This window comes from Petaurus breviceps, unplaced genomic scaffold, assembly GCF_028583685.1.
Source record: "Petaurus breviceps papuanus isolate PSGF00001 unplaced genomic scaffold, PetGlider_PUasm1.0 577, whole genome shotgun sequence".
Taxonomy (NCBI): Eukaryota; Metazoa; Chordata; class Mammalia; order Diprotodontia; family Petauridae; genus Petaurus; species Petaurus breviceps.
Window position 1 is genome coordinate 1290211 of NW_027186389.1, and position 16857 is coordinate 1307067.

The 16857-nt window shown below is 58.5% G+C and overlaps 3 protein-coding genes across 4 annotated transcripts in view; 1 reads left to right on the forward strand and 2 right to left on the reverse strand.

The window, feature by feature from the left end:
• GFY (golgi associated olfactory signaling regulator) overlaps window positions 1-2041 on the forward strand; it is a 3279-nt gene extending 1238 nt beyond the window's left edge. The window contains exons 2-3 of the mRNA XM_069103456.1: window positions 594-872; window positions 1653-2041. Of these exons, the coding sequence (XP_068959557.1) occupies window positions 594-872; window positions 1653-1855 (482 nt within the window). The 3' untranslated portion in view covers window positions 1856-2041. The remainder of the gene's footprint in view (window positions 1-593; window positions 873-1652) is intronic.
• A 145-nt stretch (window positions 2042-2186) lies between these two features.
• Window positions 2187-11435, reverse strand: SLC17A7 (solute carrier family 17 member 7). Of its 2 annotated transcripts, none has more exons than XM_069103394.1 (12): window positions 11258-11435; window positions 7832-8093; window positions 6953-7071; window positions 6728-6842; window positions 6457-6544; window positions 6142-6228; window positions 5902-6044; window positions 5427-5576; window positions 4981-5113; window positions 4685-4795; window positions 4462-4589; window positions 2187-3764 (listed from the first exon to the last, which is right to left on the reverse strand). In XM_069103394.1, the coding sequence occupies exons 1-12, from the start codon at window positions 11317-11319 to the stop codon at window positions 3411-3413; spliced, it is 1752 nt and encodes a 583-aa protein (XP_068959495.1). In that variant the 5' UTR covers window positions 11320-11435; the 3' UTR covers window positions 2187-3410. The 2 variants fall into 2 exon arrangements, with proteins under 2 accessions (XP_068959495.1, XP_068959496.1); XM_069103395.1 differs by having other exon boundaries at window positions 2187-2856; window positions 11258-11434.
• Window positions 11436-15435: 4000 nt separating this feature from the next.
• Window positions 15436-16857, reverse strand: part of PPP1R15A (protein phosphatase 1 regulatory subunit 15A) — a 4954-nt gene continuing 3532 nt past the window's right edge. Inside the window, 2 exon segments of the mRNA XM_069103396.1 lie at window positions 15436-16027; window positions 16592-16855. Coding sequence (XP_068959497.1) covers window positions 15665-16027; window positions 16592-16855 — 627 coding nt within the window. The 3' untranslated portion in view covers window positions 15436-15664.

The following is a 16857-nucleotide window of genomic DNA, read 5'->3' on the forward strand; positions in this document are numbered from 1 at the left end:
GGTCTGGGAGTGTGTGTGTGTGTGGTGGGGGGGGAGGGGACCTCAGGATGGAGGAACGGGGAAGGATTCTAGCGGAGGGCAGGCGGGGAGGGGGGGGGGTGGGGGGGGAGGGGCGGGGGGGAGGAGGGGGTCTGGCGCGGTGAGATTTGGGCGGGGGGGGATATCAGGGGGGGGGGGGGGGCGGCTAAGTGGCACTGTGAATAGAGAGAGTACCAGCCCTGGAGTCAAGAGAACCTGAGTTCAAATCCGGCCTCAGACACCTACAAAAACTAGCCATGTGACCTGGGCAAGTCACTTAACCCCAATTGCCCTCCAAAAAAAAAAAAATTTTTTTTTAAAAAGTGAGGAGGGTGGGTGATGACGGGGTCAGCTTGGTGGCCAGTGAAAATGGGGAGAGGAGGTGCTTAGGTCAACTTCGGTCCAAAAGATGATGGACCAGAAACCTATGGCTAAGAGAAGTGAATGGTCTGGGTCATCTTAGGTCCAGGGGTTGAGGAACAGGAAGCCTGTGGCCCTGAGAAAGGTGACTATCAAAGGTCAACTTAGGACCAGGAACTGGGGACTGAGATACAGGACACCTGGGATGCCTGAAGGTCCAGGGCTGGGAGAAGGGATGTCTGGGTCCACTAGAGGCCCCAGTCCTGTGGGACAGGAGAATTCGCTCGCTGAACATCCCTCCCATCCTGGGCTCCCTGTAGGTGTAACTCTGGTGGGTAGGCCTCGCGGCGCGGGAGGAGGGGCTCTGTGCCTCTTCTTGGCTGGGGCCGGTCTCCTGCTCGGAGTTTTCCTGCTCCTTTGGTGCTTATACCGCCGGACTGCGCGTTCTAGACCCTTTGGCCACCACCGGCTGCCGGACGACAGCGACGAACCAGGTGAGAGAAAGCCCCTCCCCACATCCCAGTTAGGCCCTGCCCACATAATTTCAGTTGCGGGAGGCCTCCTCGCTCCCTTTTCCTTCTCAGTTAAAAGGGCACAGCCGCCACCTTCAGTTTCCTTCCTCTTCATTTGCGAGAGAAGGGAAAAGCCGCACCAGCCGTCAAAAGGGAAGGAATAAAGAAAGGCTTTGGTCAGACCAGTAGGGGAGGGGGGCGCGCGCACCAGGGTCACAACCGTCGGGAGGCATTTTCTCGTAGTGGAAGGTCAGATTTGGAGTCTTAGGCCCTGGGTTCGAGTTCTGCTTATCCCCTGTCACTTTTTATTTGTTCATTTCAGACTTCCTTTTCTGACCTGTTTCCTTAATGTGTAAAATAAGGGAAACGAACTAACTAAATCCGCCGTCTAGCTCTACATCTGTGCTTCTGGGTGTGCTGGGGGGCGTGTGTGTGTTTGAGGGGGGGGTAATGCTGGTGGATAATGTCCTGAGACAATAAGTGGCTTTGATATCAGGAGCCCCATGTTTGAGGCCTGAATTCAGTCATTTCCTTTCTCAGAGACCCTGGGCAAATGACGCGGCTTCCATTCTCTGAGCCTCAGTTTCCCCATCAGTACCATGGGGTGGGGTGGGAGGACGGAACTCAGTGGTTTCTAAAGGTAGCTTACACACACACGCACACACACACACACACACACACACACACATACACACTTTCCAAGGCACCTGGGATTTGGGAAGGGGGCGAGCTGAGCTCTCCTACCCCTAATGTCTCCCAAAGCTCTCCACCTGGACGCCCCAAAGGATCCTTATGACCTCCACTTTTACGCCCCGGACGCGTGGGTTCCTTCCCACATCGCCACCAAACAGCCACCCAGCACGCCCCCTCTGCCTCCCAAGCTGCCCCCGCCCCCGGGCCGGACCTCATCGCCGCCGCGCCTGGAGCCGCTCTCCCCCGCTGCTCTGTCCAATAACTTCGTGTGAGCCCAAGCCTAGCCGAGAGAGGGGCCCCGGGGGCTGGGCCTCCCCCCCAAAACCTGCCTTCTACCCAGCATGCTTTGAGCTTGTAGTCCTGAAATGGGGAGGGGGGGAGGGGAAGAGTCTGAGGTGCTTTGGCTTCCGTTCCTGGGGACCCCACTGACTCAGAATTAAAAAGGATCGTCCCCAGAACTGGTCCTGCTCTAGTCTTTCTAAACCCGCCTGGATGGTTTGGTCACTGAGGGGGCTGAGGGGAGGGTCTGAGGGCTCTAGGAAGAGGCTGGCGAAGGGATCGAAGGAGGCTGGAGCTCCAGATATCTGGGGCCACACCTAGGTCTACATTGACAAGACAGTATTTTATTTTGACCAGATCTGGCACACACTCACACGCTCACAAACCGGTCCCTCCACCCTCACCCCAAGTCGGGGTCCTCTGGGACCATAGTCAGCCTTGGACTAAGAAGAGAAAGGGCCCCAATGGAAGTCCCTTCTGCCCAGAAGGCCTTGGAAATAAGCTTGGGAGACCACAGCGAAGGCCCCTGACCTGGAGGGTGGAGTCAGGGGAGGAATAAAGTGCAAGGACGAAGGGAACCTCAGACCATCTGTGAATGCGACTGCCAAGGGCCCCCCTCAGCTGGAGAGGCGCTGGCTGTCGGGGCCAGGGTCAGGGGAGGAAACTCGGGACTCAACTCAAAGCCGCCTTCTAGGTGGCTTCACGGGACCCGGAAACCACCATTAGCCAGTCTGAGAAGTCCCCATTTTGGTTTTTGTTTGTAGGGAAACTTTGAAACCACAAGTGACGTAGCGATGAGGGTTTTTCTAGCCCGAGGCTTGGAGGGGTCTATGTTGTAGTTTCAAAATCTCCTCTTACCATTGTGGGGGGGGGGGTTAAAATGGCATCTGGTTAGTGCTGTAGCCCTAAGAAACAGCTGGGGAAAGTCGGGGCGTTGCTAGAGCGGAGCTTGAAACCGCTTCTCTCTGACTGGAACGCTGGTGAGAATCAATCCCTGGAATAGATTGGGAAGGGGAAGGGGAATGGGCGGGGCTTCAGCCCCACCCTCTCCTGTGATTGGCAAAAATTCATTTGGGCAAAGAGGAAGGGGGGAAATCGAATCTCCTGGAGAAGGGATTTTGAAACTCACATGAAAGGCCCCCTAATTCCAAGGTTTGGGCTGAAATCTCTGTGAAGATTGGGATGCTGGGCCTGTTCTCAGGAGTGTTTCGGAAGGACTGTCTAGAAATCCCTGGGGAACTTAAGGGAGGCTTTCGAGTGTCCCCTGAAATCAGGACTAGCCTTGAAACCAACAGTCAAGACCATTAGGATCAGTTGACTGAGAAGGAAAGGATATGCTAGGGAACCTTATTACTGGGGCTGTGGGAGGCTCATAAACCCACAAAGGCAAAGGGGAAGGGGGTGCTTAGAGACCCAGAAGGCTTTTGGGGGGTCCTGGAAACTGCCAGTTTGCAGCCCTGCAGAAACATCGAAGTGGGGCTTGGGGTAACTGGGTGACTTGAAACCACTGGGAATGGAGTCCAGGGGCCCTGCGTCGGGATAGGGGCGTCAGTAGTCCCTCTGGGTCGGAGGCCAGGCGGGAGGGGCAGGACTTCTCCCGGTGGCCCCGTAGGAGGGCGGGGGCCCAGGAGCCAGCGCCGGGCCCGGGCCCGGGGGAGCTCCCGGTGCAGCGGGCTCCCCAGAGGCAGCAGCGTAGGAGAAGGCAGGGTCATCTGGGCCATCGCTCTCATCACTACTGGCCGCTAGCTGATCGTGTTGGACAAGACCCGACTTCTCTTCGCTCAGCTCCTCGGGCTCCGCCCATGGCTGCTTCTCCCCGGAGGCGAAGATGCCATAGAACAAAACTCCCCCATAGTGCACCAGGGAAGCGATGAGGAACACCGACTGCCACTCCTCCCGGGTCTGCCGCCAGGACGCAGGCGGGGAGGAAGGCACGCAGAGGGAACCAGAGATGGGAAGGGGGAGAGATATGGGGCGGCAGGAAGGGAAAGGGGGGAATATGAGGGGGTGGAGAGAGAGGAGGGAGAGACAGGGATGGGGGTGAGGAGAGGGAGGAATATTGGGGGTGAGAGACAAGGGAAAGACAGAGATGGGGGAGAGATTTAGGGCAAGACCGTAGGGAAGAGGGAGAGACATGGGGAGAGAGACAGAGATAGAGGGAGGTACCCAGGAGAGAGGAAAAGACATGGAGGAAGATAAAGACGGGCAAACACAGGGGGAGGGAACAGGGAGAGGGAGAGGGAGAGATACAGGAGGAGACAGAATTGGGAAGATTCAGGTGGGAGATATAGACGGGAAAGATGGAAGGGAGAGAGACAGGAATTGAGTAAAAGCAGATATTTGCAGGGAGAGACTCGGGAGAGGGGAAGAGACAGGTAGAGGTGCAGGGGAAAGGCAGAGAAAGGGGAAAGAGAGACAAAGAAAGCAAAGCAGGGGACCGGGTGGAAACAGAGGGTTTCCAAAAAAGGGAGATAGAGAAAGTGGGAAAAGAAAGAGCCAGTGAGATTCGAAGAGAAATAGGTAGGTAGACTGTTAGAACCAAGGAGAACCAGAGGCAGTTGTGAACAAGCGGCAGGCCCGGTGGGGACTGGGCTCTTACCTTGTGCTTGGTCATGGCCCCCACGATGATGGGACACACCATGCCGCTGAGGGTGCCCACGCCGTTGGAGATGCCCATGAGGATGCTGGCATAGCGCGGGGCGATGTCTAAGTGATTCACGTTGAAGCCTGAGGGCGTCCAGAGCCTCCTGAGACGCTGCCCAGCTTAAGAACTGGCCCTCACTACTCCCCTCCCCCATACCTAGCCCGATCTCAGGCCTTACCCGAGATGGCGAAGCCGCTGAAGCCCACCGCCAAGACCAAGAAGGAGATGGCTACGCCCTTGGAGTGAGAGTAGCCGACGACCAGGAGCAATGTTGCCTCCATGCCAAAGCCTGCAAAGACCCAGGAGTTCTGGCTACCCTCTAGGGGACCCAGGCGCGCCCACCCAAGCCCCACCCTCTCGGGGACCCAGGGGTCATTGTTCCCGAAGAAGGTCCTTTCCCAAGTGTTGCCTCCCCTGCCCAGGTATCCTGGACCTCATGCCAAGCCCCTTCCACAGCCCCAGATCGCTTCTCACCCCCGCAATTCATCATCTTTCGAACGTTGGTGGTGGACATGATGTGGCGGCTTCGCAGGAAGTCTGCGATCTGGCCCCCGATGGGGACGACTATCGTCATCACGAGGTGCGGGAGCGCGGACACCAGGCCCACCTGTGGAGTGGGGGGAGGAGGAAGGGAGAGCGCGGGAGCCCATTGGGCCTGCTTTCAGGAGCCAGGCTCCGCCCCCGAGAAACTCTTGGCTTCTCCCCTTGCTTTCAGGCCCCGCCCCTGCCCTGGTCCTGCAGAACCCCCAGGATCCCCTTCCCTCAGGTGCTCGGTTGGTCCCCCGTCTACTCTTCCCTTCCTGCTCTTGGCATTCCCCTCTCCCGCCCCGAATCGGATCCGAAGCGAAGTCTCTTCTTCCCCTTCGGCTACTGCCCTGTCGGGGATGGCAGGGGCGGAGGGAACGGGGCAGGGGGCCCACCTTGCTGATCTCAAACCCGAAGACCTCCTCAAAATAGGCGGGCTGAGAGATCAGCAGCAAGTAGAACGTCCAGCTCCGACAGAAGTTGGCCACGATGATGGCGTAGACGGGCATGGACGTGAAGAAGCGACGCCACGGTGTGCTGAATTTCTGTGGGGCGGAGAAGGGGCATTGAAGGCAGAGTGGACCCTGAGGTCGACAGACTGTCTACACTGGAGCGCCGCCCTTCCTCCTCCTCTCCTGTTCCCGAGGACTTAGGTGTTCTCTCCATCCCCGACCCTGTTCCGGGCACTCTGGGCCCCTTCCCCTCCCTGGAGCCCTGTCCCGAACCGAGGAACTCAGGCGTCTTCCCAGCCTTCTCTGGGGCCCTAGGCGACACTCCCTCCCCCATGACCCTGGGTCGCAGGCGTTCATCCTTTTTTCCTTCCAAGGCCCTGCCCCTAGGTCCCCGAGTCCCTGGGCATCCGAGGCTGACCACGAGCGGGTTCATGAGGCGGGCACTCTCGCCGATCGCGTCCTCAATGTACTTGCGCTCCTCCTCTGAGATGCTTGGGTGCTGGGCTGGAGACTCGTAGGACACTAGGAGCCAGAAGAGGTACCAGAAGATCCCGAAACTTCCTGGGGGCCGGAAGTGAGGCAGGGGGGTGCTGAGTCTTGGTTGGCTGAACCTCACCCCCAGGCCTTTCCCACAGCGGTCCCCCGGCTCTCTACTCACCATAGACGTAGAACACGGAGCTCCAGCCCGAGTACTGCACTAGGACTCCGGCGAGGGGCATGGCGACCACTGCCCCAGCGTAGGAGCCTGCGGGACAGAGCCAGGGGCTAGGAGGTCAAGCTGGAAGACCAAGGCCAGTCCTGCCCCTACCGGGATCCAGGACGCCCTTCCCCAGAGACCCCGCCCCTTTGGGAATCTAGGCACCCGATCCTGGGCCCCTACCAGAAACTCAAACACCCCCTCCGCCAGCCCAGCCAGACTCCTCGCCACCGCCCCCTGGAATCCCCTCGTCTTCCCCCTGCCCCCAGCTCTCACCGCAAAAGGCTGTGGTTGCCAGACGGCTGCGCTCCAGAGGTGGGGCCCACTTACTCCAGATTCCGTGACAGGCCGGGTACGTGACACCCTGAAGGGGATCGGGGGGAGGGCACAAGGGGGGGGTCAGGGATTGGGATGGGGCTTAGCCTGGAGGGACGGTGCTAGAAAAAAAGGGAGGACTCGCGAAAGGAACGAAGCCCAGAGGGTGGGGCCGAGAAAGGGACGGGCTTGGGAGAGGGGCTGGGCTTGTAGAAGTGGGAGGGGCTCGCACCTCCACAAGCCCCTGCAGGATTCGCACAAAGATGACGCAGCCGTAATGGACACGGGCAGCGGAGGGGATCAGCATGTTGAGGGTGGACGTGGCTACTATGGCGAAGCCGAAGACCCTGATGTGAGAGAGAGGCGTGGCGGGCATGAGCCAGTCTCCGCCCCCTAGCAGCTCTTGGTCCCGCCCCTTCCATGCTACCACTCCCAGTTCTCTCAATTCCGCCCCCACCTGTTGGCCGCAAACTTCTGGCAGATGAAGCCCCCGGGAATCTGGGTGACGATGTAGCCCCAGAAGAAGGAACCGTGGATGAGGCCCACGGTCTCAGGGTCCCAGCTGAACTGGGCTTTCTGTACAGGGCACAGAAGAGACCCCCGCCCCCATTAGCAGGGAGACAACCAGAGATTGTCCCTGGATCTAGCCTCCAATCTGAGGGGTTTTCGTCCATCCCCTTTGCATTCCACAGCACCAGCCCGTACCCGGCTCTGTTCCGGGCGCTGGAGTCTCGGGGTCTCTGAGTGAGTCTCTGTTTCTCTCTCCTTCTCAGCCCCCGAGACCTTAAGACTCTCTCTACCATTCCATATCTCCCAATCTCTGAAATTCCATGATTGTACTTTGAATTAGTTTGAATTCTTTGAATTTCCGAGGTACTCGGTGTCTCTGCAGCCGTGTCTACGCCTCCCTTCATGGGTTCCCTTGTCGTGGAGTACCTATTACCTCCATCTGTCCGTCACCAGGGCTTGATGTCTCTGTCTACCTGAGTTCCTGATTCTCACTGCTTCTTATTCCCCACGTCTCTGCTTCCCAGGGTCTCTGAGTCTCGGGGTCTTGGGTTTCCACTGCCCTACGCCTTCCCATCCTTGTGTCTCGGCGACTCTCTAGCTGTCTGACCCTCGGCGGATCTCTGAGTCTCGGGGTCTCTCTTTCTGAGCTCTGGCGGGTCTCTGAGCCTCGGCGGGTCTCTGAGTCTCGGGGTCTCTCTGACTCTCTGATTCTCCCGGCCCCACATCCCTGGGGTTCTAGGCCTGCCTTAGCTGCAGAAGCCTGAGTGGGGAGGGACAGCAAGGAGCCAGGGCAGGGCGGGGCAGGCGTGGGGGGGGAGGGGTTTACCTGCACGGTCACGTGGCCGCCCTTGTGCACGGTGCTGTTGTTCACCATAGACACGATGGCCACGCCCAGGTTGCAGCGGATGCCGAAACTGATGCAAAAGCCCAAGCCGCTCATGACAGCGATGACATAGCGGCGGGGCAGCCCCCAGCACGTGCAGTCCAGCACCGGCCGCGGCCTCCCTGCAGCCCCGCTGGAAGCCACGGGCCGGCCCTCCGCGCTCAGCTCTAGAGTCTCAGCGCCCTCCTGCCGTTTCTCCAGGAGCCTGGGCCGTGGAAGGTGAAGCTGTTGTCCAGGACTCCCTTCGGGGACCCAGGTGTGCTGTCCCCCTGCCCTGGTCCCTTCTCCCCTCTCCCTCCAGGAGCCCGGCGTCCCTCCTCCCTCAGCCCCGCTCCTTCAGGGACCAGGTTTCCCTTCCCTCCCACTCCTCCTTGGGACGCAGGCATGTCGTCCCCCAGCCCCTGCCCTCTTGTGATCTCAGCAGTCCTATCCTTCCTGTCGGATAAAGGCCCAGACAGGCATCCTGTGCTGGCCAAGTCCCCAGCTTCGTCAGAGCCCCTAGAACAAGCCCCGAATACGTGAAGTGGGAGCGGGGGAGGGATTGGGGAGGCACGGGTGGGGGGGAAGGGAGCTGGAGGCCGGGCCGCCTAGGTCCCAGCGGCCCCCGCGCTCGCACGCACACATTCCCAGAAATGTACTCAGCAGCCCAAGGTGTGAAGGAGGCTGGCGGGAAGGTGTCGCAGGAACAGCTGTTTCTCTACTGGGGCTGATAAATAAACCTTCCTATCTCTGATCTCTGCTCAAAGCTGACCCCTAATCTGAGCACGTGGGGCTGTGGACTCTCCCCACTCCCAGTTGCCCCTAGGGCCCCTGGTGTCTGAGTCCATCCTGGGGGGCTATCATAGAGACAGATGGGGCGCTCCTGTGAACGGGGGCGGACTGTGAGCCTGGGATGATGATTGCATGAGCTGGCCCAAAGACAGAGACACGGGGATTCAGAGAGACAGAGACACTGAGAGAGGGAGAGACAGTCAGAGGGGAGAGAGAGCCAGAGGGGAAAAATGTCGAGGGCGGCCCACAGAGGGAATGGGCAGAGACTGCAGATGTGGAGAAGGAGAAGGAGACTGGGGCAAGAGCCAGAGCCAGAGAGACAAGACAGAGAGAGATGGAGCGGGAGGAGGGAAGGGAGCTGAGCCAGGAGAGGAGCTGAGAACAGATGGAGCCCGAGAGAGACGGGGGAGGAAGAGAGAGCTGAAGAGACACGGAGAAAGAGGGAATGGCCAGACGGGCTGGGGTGGGGGAGAGAACGCGGGCACGGCCCCAGGCCCCCTACGGGGGCGGAACACTAAAAGGAAGGCTCCGCAGAGAAGGGGGAAGAGCCGGCGAGCTGCAGAGACAAAGGAGCGGAAGAGAGACTCGCAGAGACGAGGAGAGATACAAGAGACAAAGAAAGGGGGCAAAGGGAGGAACTGGGGGAAAAGCGGACTGAGAGACGGGGCAGAGACCAAGAGAGGATGGGGAAGAATTTCAGAGCCCAGTTGGAGAACAGAGATGTGAGTAGATGTGGGTTAGAGAGACAACGAGGGAGATTAGGAAAAGCAGAGAGAAGGGGACAAAGAAAGAGGGGGAGATTGAGAACCCCAAAGGGACCCAGGCGGCCTCAGTACCACATTAGGGTCCCCTGTGAGGCCTTCACTATTGCTGAATGACCTTGGATGGCTCATTCTCCTTTCTGGGCCTCAGTTTCCTTCTCTATACAGTAGGAACAAGAAGCGATTCTCTCACTAGGGCTGCCCCATCTCCAGCCTCCCAGTGGGCCCCTACCAACTGAGGTATAGGGCAGAGAGGGTTAGGGAATGTCCAAGGTCATCCTCCAGGGGCAGGAGGGAACCCAGGCCTCCCAGCTCCCAATCCAAAGGCTTCAGTCCCAACTTATTGTCGAGTGTCGGGTTCCGGCTGCGGTGGCTCATCGATCGTCCACCGCCGCTGGCGGCGGCCGGGGGTGGGAGGGGAGGAGGTGGGGGGCTGCGGCTCCTCTCAGCTTCTCTTGGTTTCACATTTCAGCCCCAGCTCTGCCTGAGAAACATCCCTCTCTCTGAGCCCTGCTCCTTCTCTGCCTCCCTCCCGACACTCTGCCCTCAAGTCTTCCCAGGAAAGTCAGGCTACACTCTGTTCTCTCTAAGGGCCTCATCCCTGGAAGGTGAGGGAGTAAGGTCAGGTGTCTGGACATCCCTGGTCCCTTCCACCACATCCTCACCACTCAAAGACCAGGGATGGGCAAAAACTGAGCAGACGACCCCACACACACATCTAGATAGGGCAAGGAAGAACTCAGGAACAGAGAGGTAACTGAAAGGTGTAAAGGAGAGATGAGTCAGAGATGGAGACGGACTGTGATGAAGAAGACACAGACAGATTGACCCCCAGGTGGACAGAGACTGAAAAACCCTCAGAGACAGAGAGCCCCCAGATCTTCGAAGACTGAGACCCAGAGCCCAGAGTTAGGGAGGACAAGGGAGGAAGATTTGGGGCAAAGTATTTAGGAGGCTCCCTTCCTCGCCCTCCTGGGGCCAGCAGGGAGGTGAGGGCTACGGCTCTCTCTCGTCTTCTTCACACTGGAGTATTTTGAGCTGAGTGTGAAAGGAGGTGAGGAGGAAGGAGGGGTAGGGATGTGGGTGTTAGGTGGGGGGGGTCAAGGTCACAGCAACCTCTCCATCCCTCTGATCCAGCCTAGAGGAACAGAGGTTTGACTCCGACAGGACTGGACGACCAGTTGCTCCAGAGAGACCAGAAGAGTCCCTGGTCAGCCCTAGCCTCCCCTGGGAGAAGTCCTTAGACGTATCCTAAGCTCCTAGACTCGGTCCTCCTCCCTCCCCTCCCCCCCAGCTCCCACCATCTCAGGAACCTAGGCCTCAGGCTGGGGCCTCAGCCCCTTCTGGGCTTAACCCCCCTCAAGGACACATGGATTCTCCCACCCCACCCTCTGCAATCCGCTTTAGCTTTGGATTAAAGGGAGGGGCCGAAGGGGACAGAGACTCACAGAAGCATACAGAGCAGTCTTGCTAGGGAGATAGGTTGAGAGAGAGAGAAAGGGGGAACCCCAACAAGTGAGAAGAGCCAAGAGATGGGAGAGGAAAAGAAAGGAAGGGAGGCCCTCAGTCCACGAGACAGAGACACAGAGAGATAGGGCAAAGAGACATAGAAGGAGATGGAAGAGACAGAGAGGGAGGAAAAGAAGGAGGCAGAGAAAGACTGGAATGGGAGACAGCAAGAGAAGGGAGGGGAGGGGATCCAGATGGAGAAAAGAGGACAGAGAGGAAGAAAGAAGCAGAAAGAGACCGAGACAGTGCGAGATACGCAGAGACAAGAACGCCAGTGAGCGCGCTGTCCAGGGGGCCCAGACAGTCTTGCCATCGGGCGCTCACTCACCGGTGGAGGCGGCCCAGGGCGCGGCCAGCCAGCTTCCGAAACTCGTCTTGCCGGAACTCCATGGCTCCGGCTCCCCTGGCTCGGCCCGGCCCGGCCCCGGCCCGGCCCCGGCCCACGCTGCCCCCGCCCGGCTCCTGCTCGGGCTCCGGCTCCGGCTCCGCTGCCGGGGGATGTGGACGCCCCTGCCCGAGCCCCAGCTGCAGGGAGGGAGGGAGGCGGAGCTGCCCAAGACTCCTCCCCCGCCCGCCCGCGCTGCCACCAGTCCCTGAGTGAGCCGAGGCCCGGCCCCACCCTATAAGGGACCCCGGAGTTGGGCGCTGCCTTGGGAGAATCCCCTAGTCTGAGGTGGCCAGACCCTGAGGAACCCTAGTCCAGTTCCCTGGGGCCCCGTCCTCTGAGGCATCCAAGCCGCCCGGGCCCCTACCCTCTGGGTCCCCCCCCCCCCCCCCCCCTTCATTTGAAACACCTCCCCCTGGACTCTTGTAGATATCTACCGCCCCGCCCTCTGAGAGACCCGGGCACCCAAGACACAGACTCTCTGCCCACTACGGGTCCCAAGATTCTGAGAAGTAGTCTCAGGCGTTCGAGGGACCCTTGGCTGTTAAAGCACTTCTGTCCAATCCCTAGACCCAGCCCTCTGAGGGAACGGGTATCCAGTCGGACAGACCGCACCTTCTGAGACTTTGCTGCTAGCCTTCTGAAGGACCAAAGTAGATTGAGACCTCAGGTAACCAGAGCTAGTGAATGCCCCACCTGAGAAACCCCCTCCCTTTGAGGGACTCCCAGCGTCTACGACCCTAACTTCCCCTCAGAAGGTGCCCCTACACCTGAGATCCGAATCCTTCCTTTGAAGGATTGACTTCAGAGTCTGAGACAACCCCACCCCCGCTCCTAGAAGTATCTCCAGAAGTCTGAGGTGTGGTCTCAGGCTTTTGACGGACCTCCTGCCCAGTAAAGGGCAAAGCCCAAACTCCAGGTCCAACCCTCTGAGAGAGTCCGGAGTCCGTGCCCTTCTCGAAGGAGGTAGTCTTCTGAAGAACCAGGGCACCTGATATCCTGTCCCTGCCCACCAGGGGATCCTGGCTGGACCACTCTGCGAGATCCTGGATCAACCCTCCCAGTGGGTTGAGCGACCCCTTCTCTCCCCCTTAGGGCTCCAAGGAGCCTGATCGACCCTGTTACATGTGGGATCACAGCTTCAGGCTTCCGCGCCTCCCCTTGACAGACCTTGGGGTCTGGATTCCGGCGGTCCACCGCACCTACTGACCACAGCGTCAGAATTCTAAACCTAATCCCTCAAGGGACCCCGAAATCTGGCCCCCACTCCCATAAGTACTTTAGCAAACCTCCCCAAATCTCCTCCCCTCCATGGCCCCGCCCCTAATTAAGGCACCGCTTCTGCACTATGTATAGAACTTAAGCCTTCCCAAGGGGAAGGCTGGACTCCCGAGTTTCGCCCCCAGCCTTAACCCTCCGCTCCAGTCCTGGCCTAGCCAAGAGGTCTAATGCACTTGGGAATTAAATATTTATGAGTTCGTCTGTAGCTCTAGCCTCTGAATGGGGATGGGGAGTGCGACACGTGCGGGGTGGACTCTAGGTCAGATGCAAATCTTCCGGGAGCTTCCACTCAGACCTCCCTCCCTCCCCAAGTCCTCCGTCTCCCTAGGGCCTAGTCTCTGTGTCTCTGTCTCCAGTCCCTCCGGTTTTAGAGCCGAATCTGCCTCTGGACTCTATCCCAGTCTCTGAACTTCTGTTGTCTCTATCCCAGTCCCTCAAGGATCTGTCTCTGGTCCCTTCTCTATTTTCTTTCTTTCTCTGTCTGTCCAGTTCGTCTCTCTCCTGTTAGGCTCTCGCCCATCTCTGTCTCTCTCCATCTCTCTGTTCCATATGTTTAGAGGTAGCTTAGTGTCTCGGTGGGTAGAGCCTAAACTCAGGAGGACCTTGAGTTCAAATGCAGAGTCAGACACTTACTTAAGCTCTGCGACCGTGAGCAAATCACAGCCCCTGTCTTCCTCAGTTTCCTCAACGGGAAAATGAGAGTAACAATAACACCCCCTTCCCAGGGTTGTTGGGAAGATCAGTGCTTGGCGCACAGTAGGCGCTCAATAAAGGCTTGCTTGCTTCCTTCCTGGCTCTCGTCCCCATGTCTACCTTTCTCTGCCAAGGCAATCCTCAGACTGTCCCCGGAGCCGTCACTGGCACAATCCCGCGCAGGGAAGAAGGGGACCCATGCGCCACCTGTCGCTTAGGTCCGAGGGCTAAGGAAGCAGGGAATCCTCTGAGTTTCGGAAAGAAAAGGATGAAAGAGTTTGGGAGAGAATGCCCCCGAGGTTAAGGGCCAGAATGGGGTACTTCGGGCTGAGGGAGGAAACCCCTGAGTCCTCGAGGGACGAGGGCTAGGAATGAGGAGAAGCCTGGAGCAGGCGGGCTCCCAGCCAGGTGCTGTGCGGAAAAGGGGGTTGGGCGAAGCAGATGGCTAAGGGGAGGAGGGAAGAGGGAAGCTAACCGTAGCCACCGTCATCTCTTGCTCCGGCTTATGCCTTTGCCATGGAGACGGGGAAAGGGAAAGGAACCCAGGCCCCGGAGCTCCACCCCAAAGGCTCCCTTTCGCCGCTGACTCAGGCGTAGCCCTCAGCTTCTTCCCCCACCAACCTGTGGCGGCCACCTCCTGGGAGCACCGAAGCGGACTACAGCTCCCAGCAGCCCCCGAGGCTGAGACCAGGGCTCTTTCCACAAAAGAGGACTGGGGCCCTCCTGGGAGTTGTAGTTCCAGCCATTGCCGAACACCGAGGAACCACGGACGGACACCGGCTTGCGTGTGTCTCGCGGCACGACCGAGACCCCAGCCTTATCTGGGAGTCAAAGGTCCCTCCAACCACCCCCCCCATGGCCCAAGGAGGAAGATGGTTGAGTATCATCAGGGGCTGGGCAGTGTCCGGGACAGGGACAGGCTCTGGGATACGCTTCCCAGAGCCTGCTCCCCAGAAGCTGCCCAGTACAATTGTCTGGTTTTACTTGAGAGGAAACTGAGGCCCAGAGACTGAAGGAAAACAACTTGACTCAGGTTACACAACTACCCTAGGGTCTCCATCTTTGATGCAAAACCAGGACTCCGACGCCAAATCCATTGTTTTCTGCACTCTGTCATGGTCTGGGGTCCCTGGGTCTTCAGTTGCAGGCACTACAGTTTTAAGGACATTAATAAACCGGAGTGCCCTAAAACAGGCGATCAGAATGGCGAAGGGGCCTTGGGAGCGATCAAATCCTGAGGATGAGTTGGTGGAAATAGATGGAGGAAAGAAGCCCAGGCCGGAAGCCCATATACTTGGTGGGAGTTCCTGTGAACTCCAAAGCTTAGTGGGGCTGGGAAAGGGAAGGGAGGCAGGGAGATTTGCAAAAAAAAAACATAGAAGCTAGGTGTCTAGGGAAAGTTCCTAGTGAGAGCTGCCCCAAAGTGGTGGTGCAGGAGTCAGCTGGGGTGGGGGTCCCCATTGCCCTCCATTGAAGGCCTTCCAGCAGGTATGGTGGAGAGGAAATCCTGGTTCTACAAACGTGCTTAATTGGACAACCTAAAGAACCTGTTTGGGCTCTCTTCTTCTGTCTGGGGTGCTCCTGTGAGGCCAGCCCCCCCCCCCCATCCAACTCTGACAGGCCGATTGATTTCCAATTTTAAGCGGGCCATTTATCATGGACATATTGTCACAGGTCTTCCCTTCTCCAAAACCCAGGGAATAAAGGAAGTGAAGGAATATGAGATGGATGGGTCCTGCTACCAGCTCCAGGCCCCAAACTAGAAAGCTGAGAACAGGGGATCCAGTTTGGGGGAACCCCCAGGTCTCCTCCCAGGGCTCCTCCCAACCCTGCCCCCAAAGTCAACCTGCCTCTGGCTCAGCCCTTCATTCCCACTAGCTGAGCTCTCTTGGAGTTTTGGGTCTTGGGAAAAAGGGGAAGAATGATTAGAGTTGAAGATCCCAGAGATTGATGAGATTTTTTAAAAATGAGACTGGGGCGGCCAGGTAGCACAGTGAGTAAGAGCACCGGCCCCAGAGTCGGGATGACCTGGGATCGAATCTGGGCTCAGACACTTAGCACCCACCCAGAAACACCTGGCCGTGTAACCTTGAGCAAGTTACTTAACCCCATTTGCTTAAAAAAAAATGAGACAAAGAAAATTCAGCTAGGTTCCACAAATCTTTATTAAACGCTTACAGTGTGAGACACGGAGATAAGACGAGGATAACCAAATAGTCCCTGCCCTCCAGGAGTTGACAGTCTGCCAGTCGATCCCCCTCCCCCGCAGTAAGACCTCAAGAAGACTCCACACACACATGCCATCCGCCTACAACGGGCAGGGAAGGAGAAGAGAAGGCTGACCAAGGCCTGCGCCCCCGCTTTTCTTATGGGGTTCTAAGTCGAGGCCGACTGCGATGGTACTACAGGCTGGGGAGAGGGGGGGAGGGGAAGGGCCCGCCCAGAAGACTGGGCCTCGGGAGGGGAAGGGCCGGCTTGGAAGGATGACCCGGCTGCAGCAGGTGGGGAGGGGGACGTCCGCGGCTCTGGGGAAATGGTCAGTGCTTGGAGACGGGTCCAAGCGCGGGCACGAGCGGTGGGGCTGAGGCAAGGGCCCAGCTGGGCCTCGGCCTGGGCAATACGACGGGCGAAGCGGCTTCGATCCCGTGCCAACTGCTCCCACGGGCCCTGGCGGGAGGCGCGGGCGGGCCCTGCCCATACCACCAGGAGGTGAAGCCCCACAGTACTGGAGAATCGGACCTGGAAGGAGGCAGACAGTGAGGATGGTGTGAGGCAGATACAGTGGGATCCTGACTCACCTTCCCCACCCCACCCCACTCTGGCTGAGCTGGTTTTGCAAAGCACTCACTCCCCACTATAGTACTCCGACCTCTGACATAGGAGGAAACTGAGGCTTTCTGAGAATCACGGAAGTAGTAAGTAAAGAATGGGGGGAGGGGAAAGGAACCAGCATTTATTAGGCACCTACTATATACCAAGCATTGTCCTAAGCCCTTTACAAATATTTAGTAAATAAAGCAGTCTCAGACCCCTTCTCTGAAATGCGCCTGCATCCCCCTTCTGCTAACTAACCTCATATTACATAGATAGCCTGAATGGCCTAAGGGACACATTGCTGGCCCCAGAATCAGGAGGACCTGGGTTCAAATCCCATTAGTCGTTCGACTCCAAGGGCAAGTTCTTAGCCTTCCTGGACCTCAATGACTTCCTTGAGTCATTCTTCCTTGAGGCTCTGACCTGCCTGGCTACCATCCACCCAGACTCCCCTCCACAGGATGGGCCAACATTCAGGCCTCTACTCACCTTCCTGCCTGGAGGGGGTTCAGGCTCTGGCTCCACAGGCCTCCGTGGGGGCCGAAGGCGCCTCTTCAGCCTCTGGGGTAGCTGAGGTGAGGGCCAGGGGGCTGGCTGCTCGGCCCCAGGAGCAAAGATGGAGACACGGCAGAGCTGCAGCCCTGGGCCCACCCTGCACACAGCTTCTCCTCTGGCATCTTCCCAGTCTTCTTTTTCCTCTTCAGGCTGGTAGGCCCAGGCCCTGAGCAGGGGGCTGGTGAGCACAGCAGGGGGCT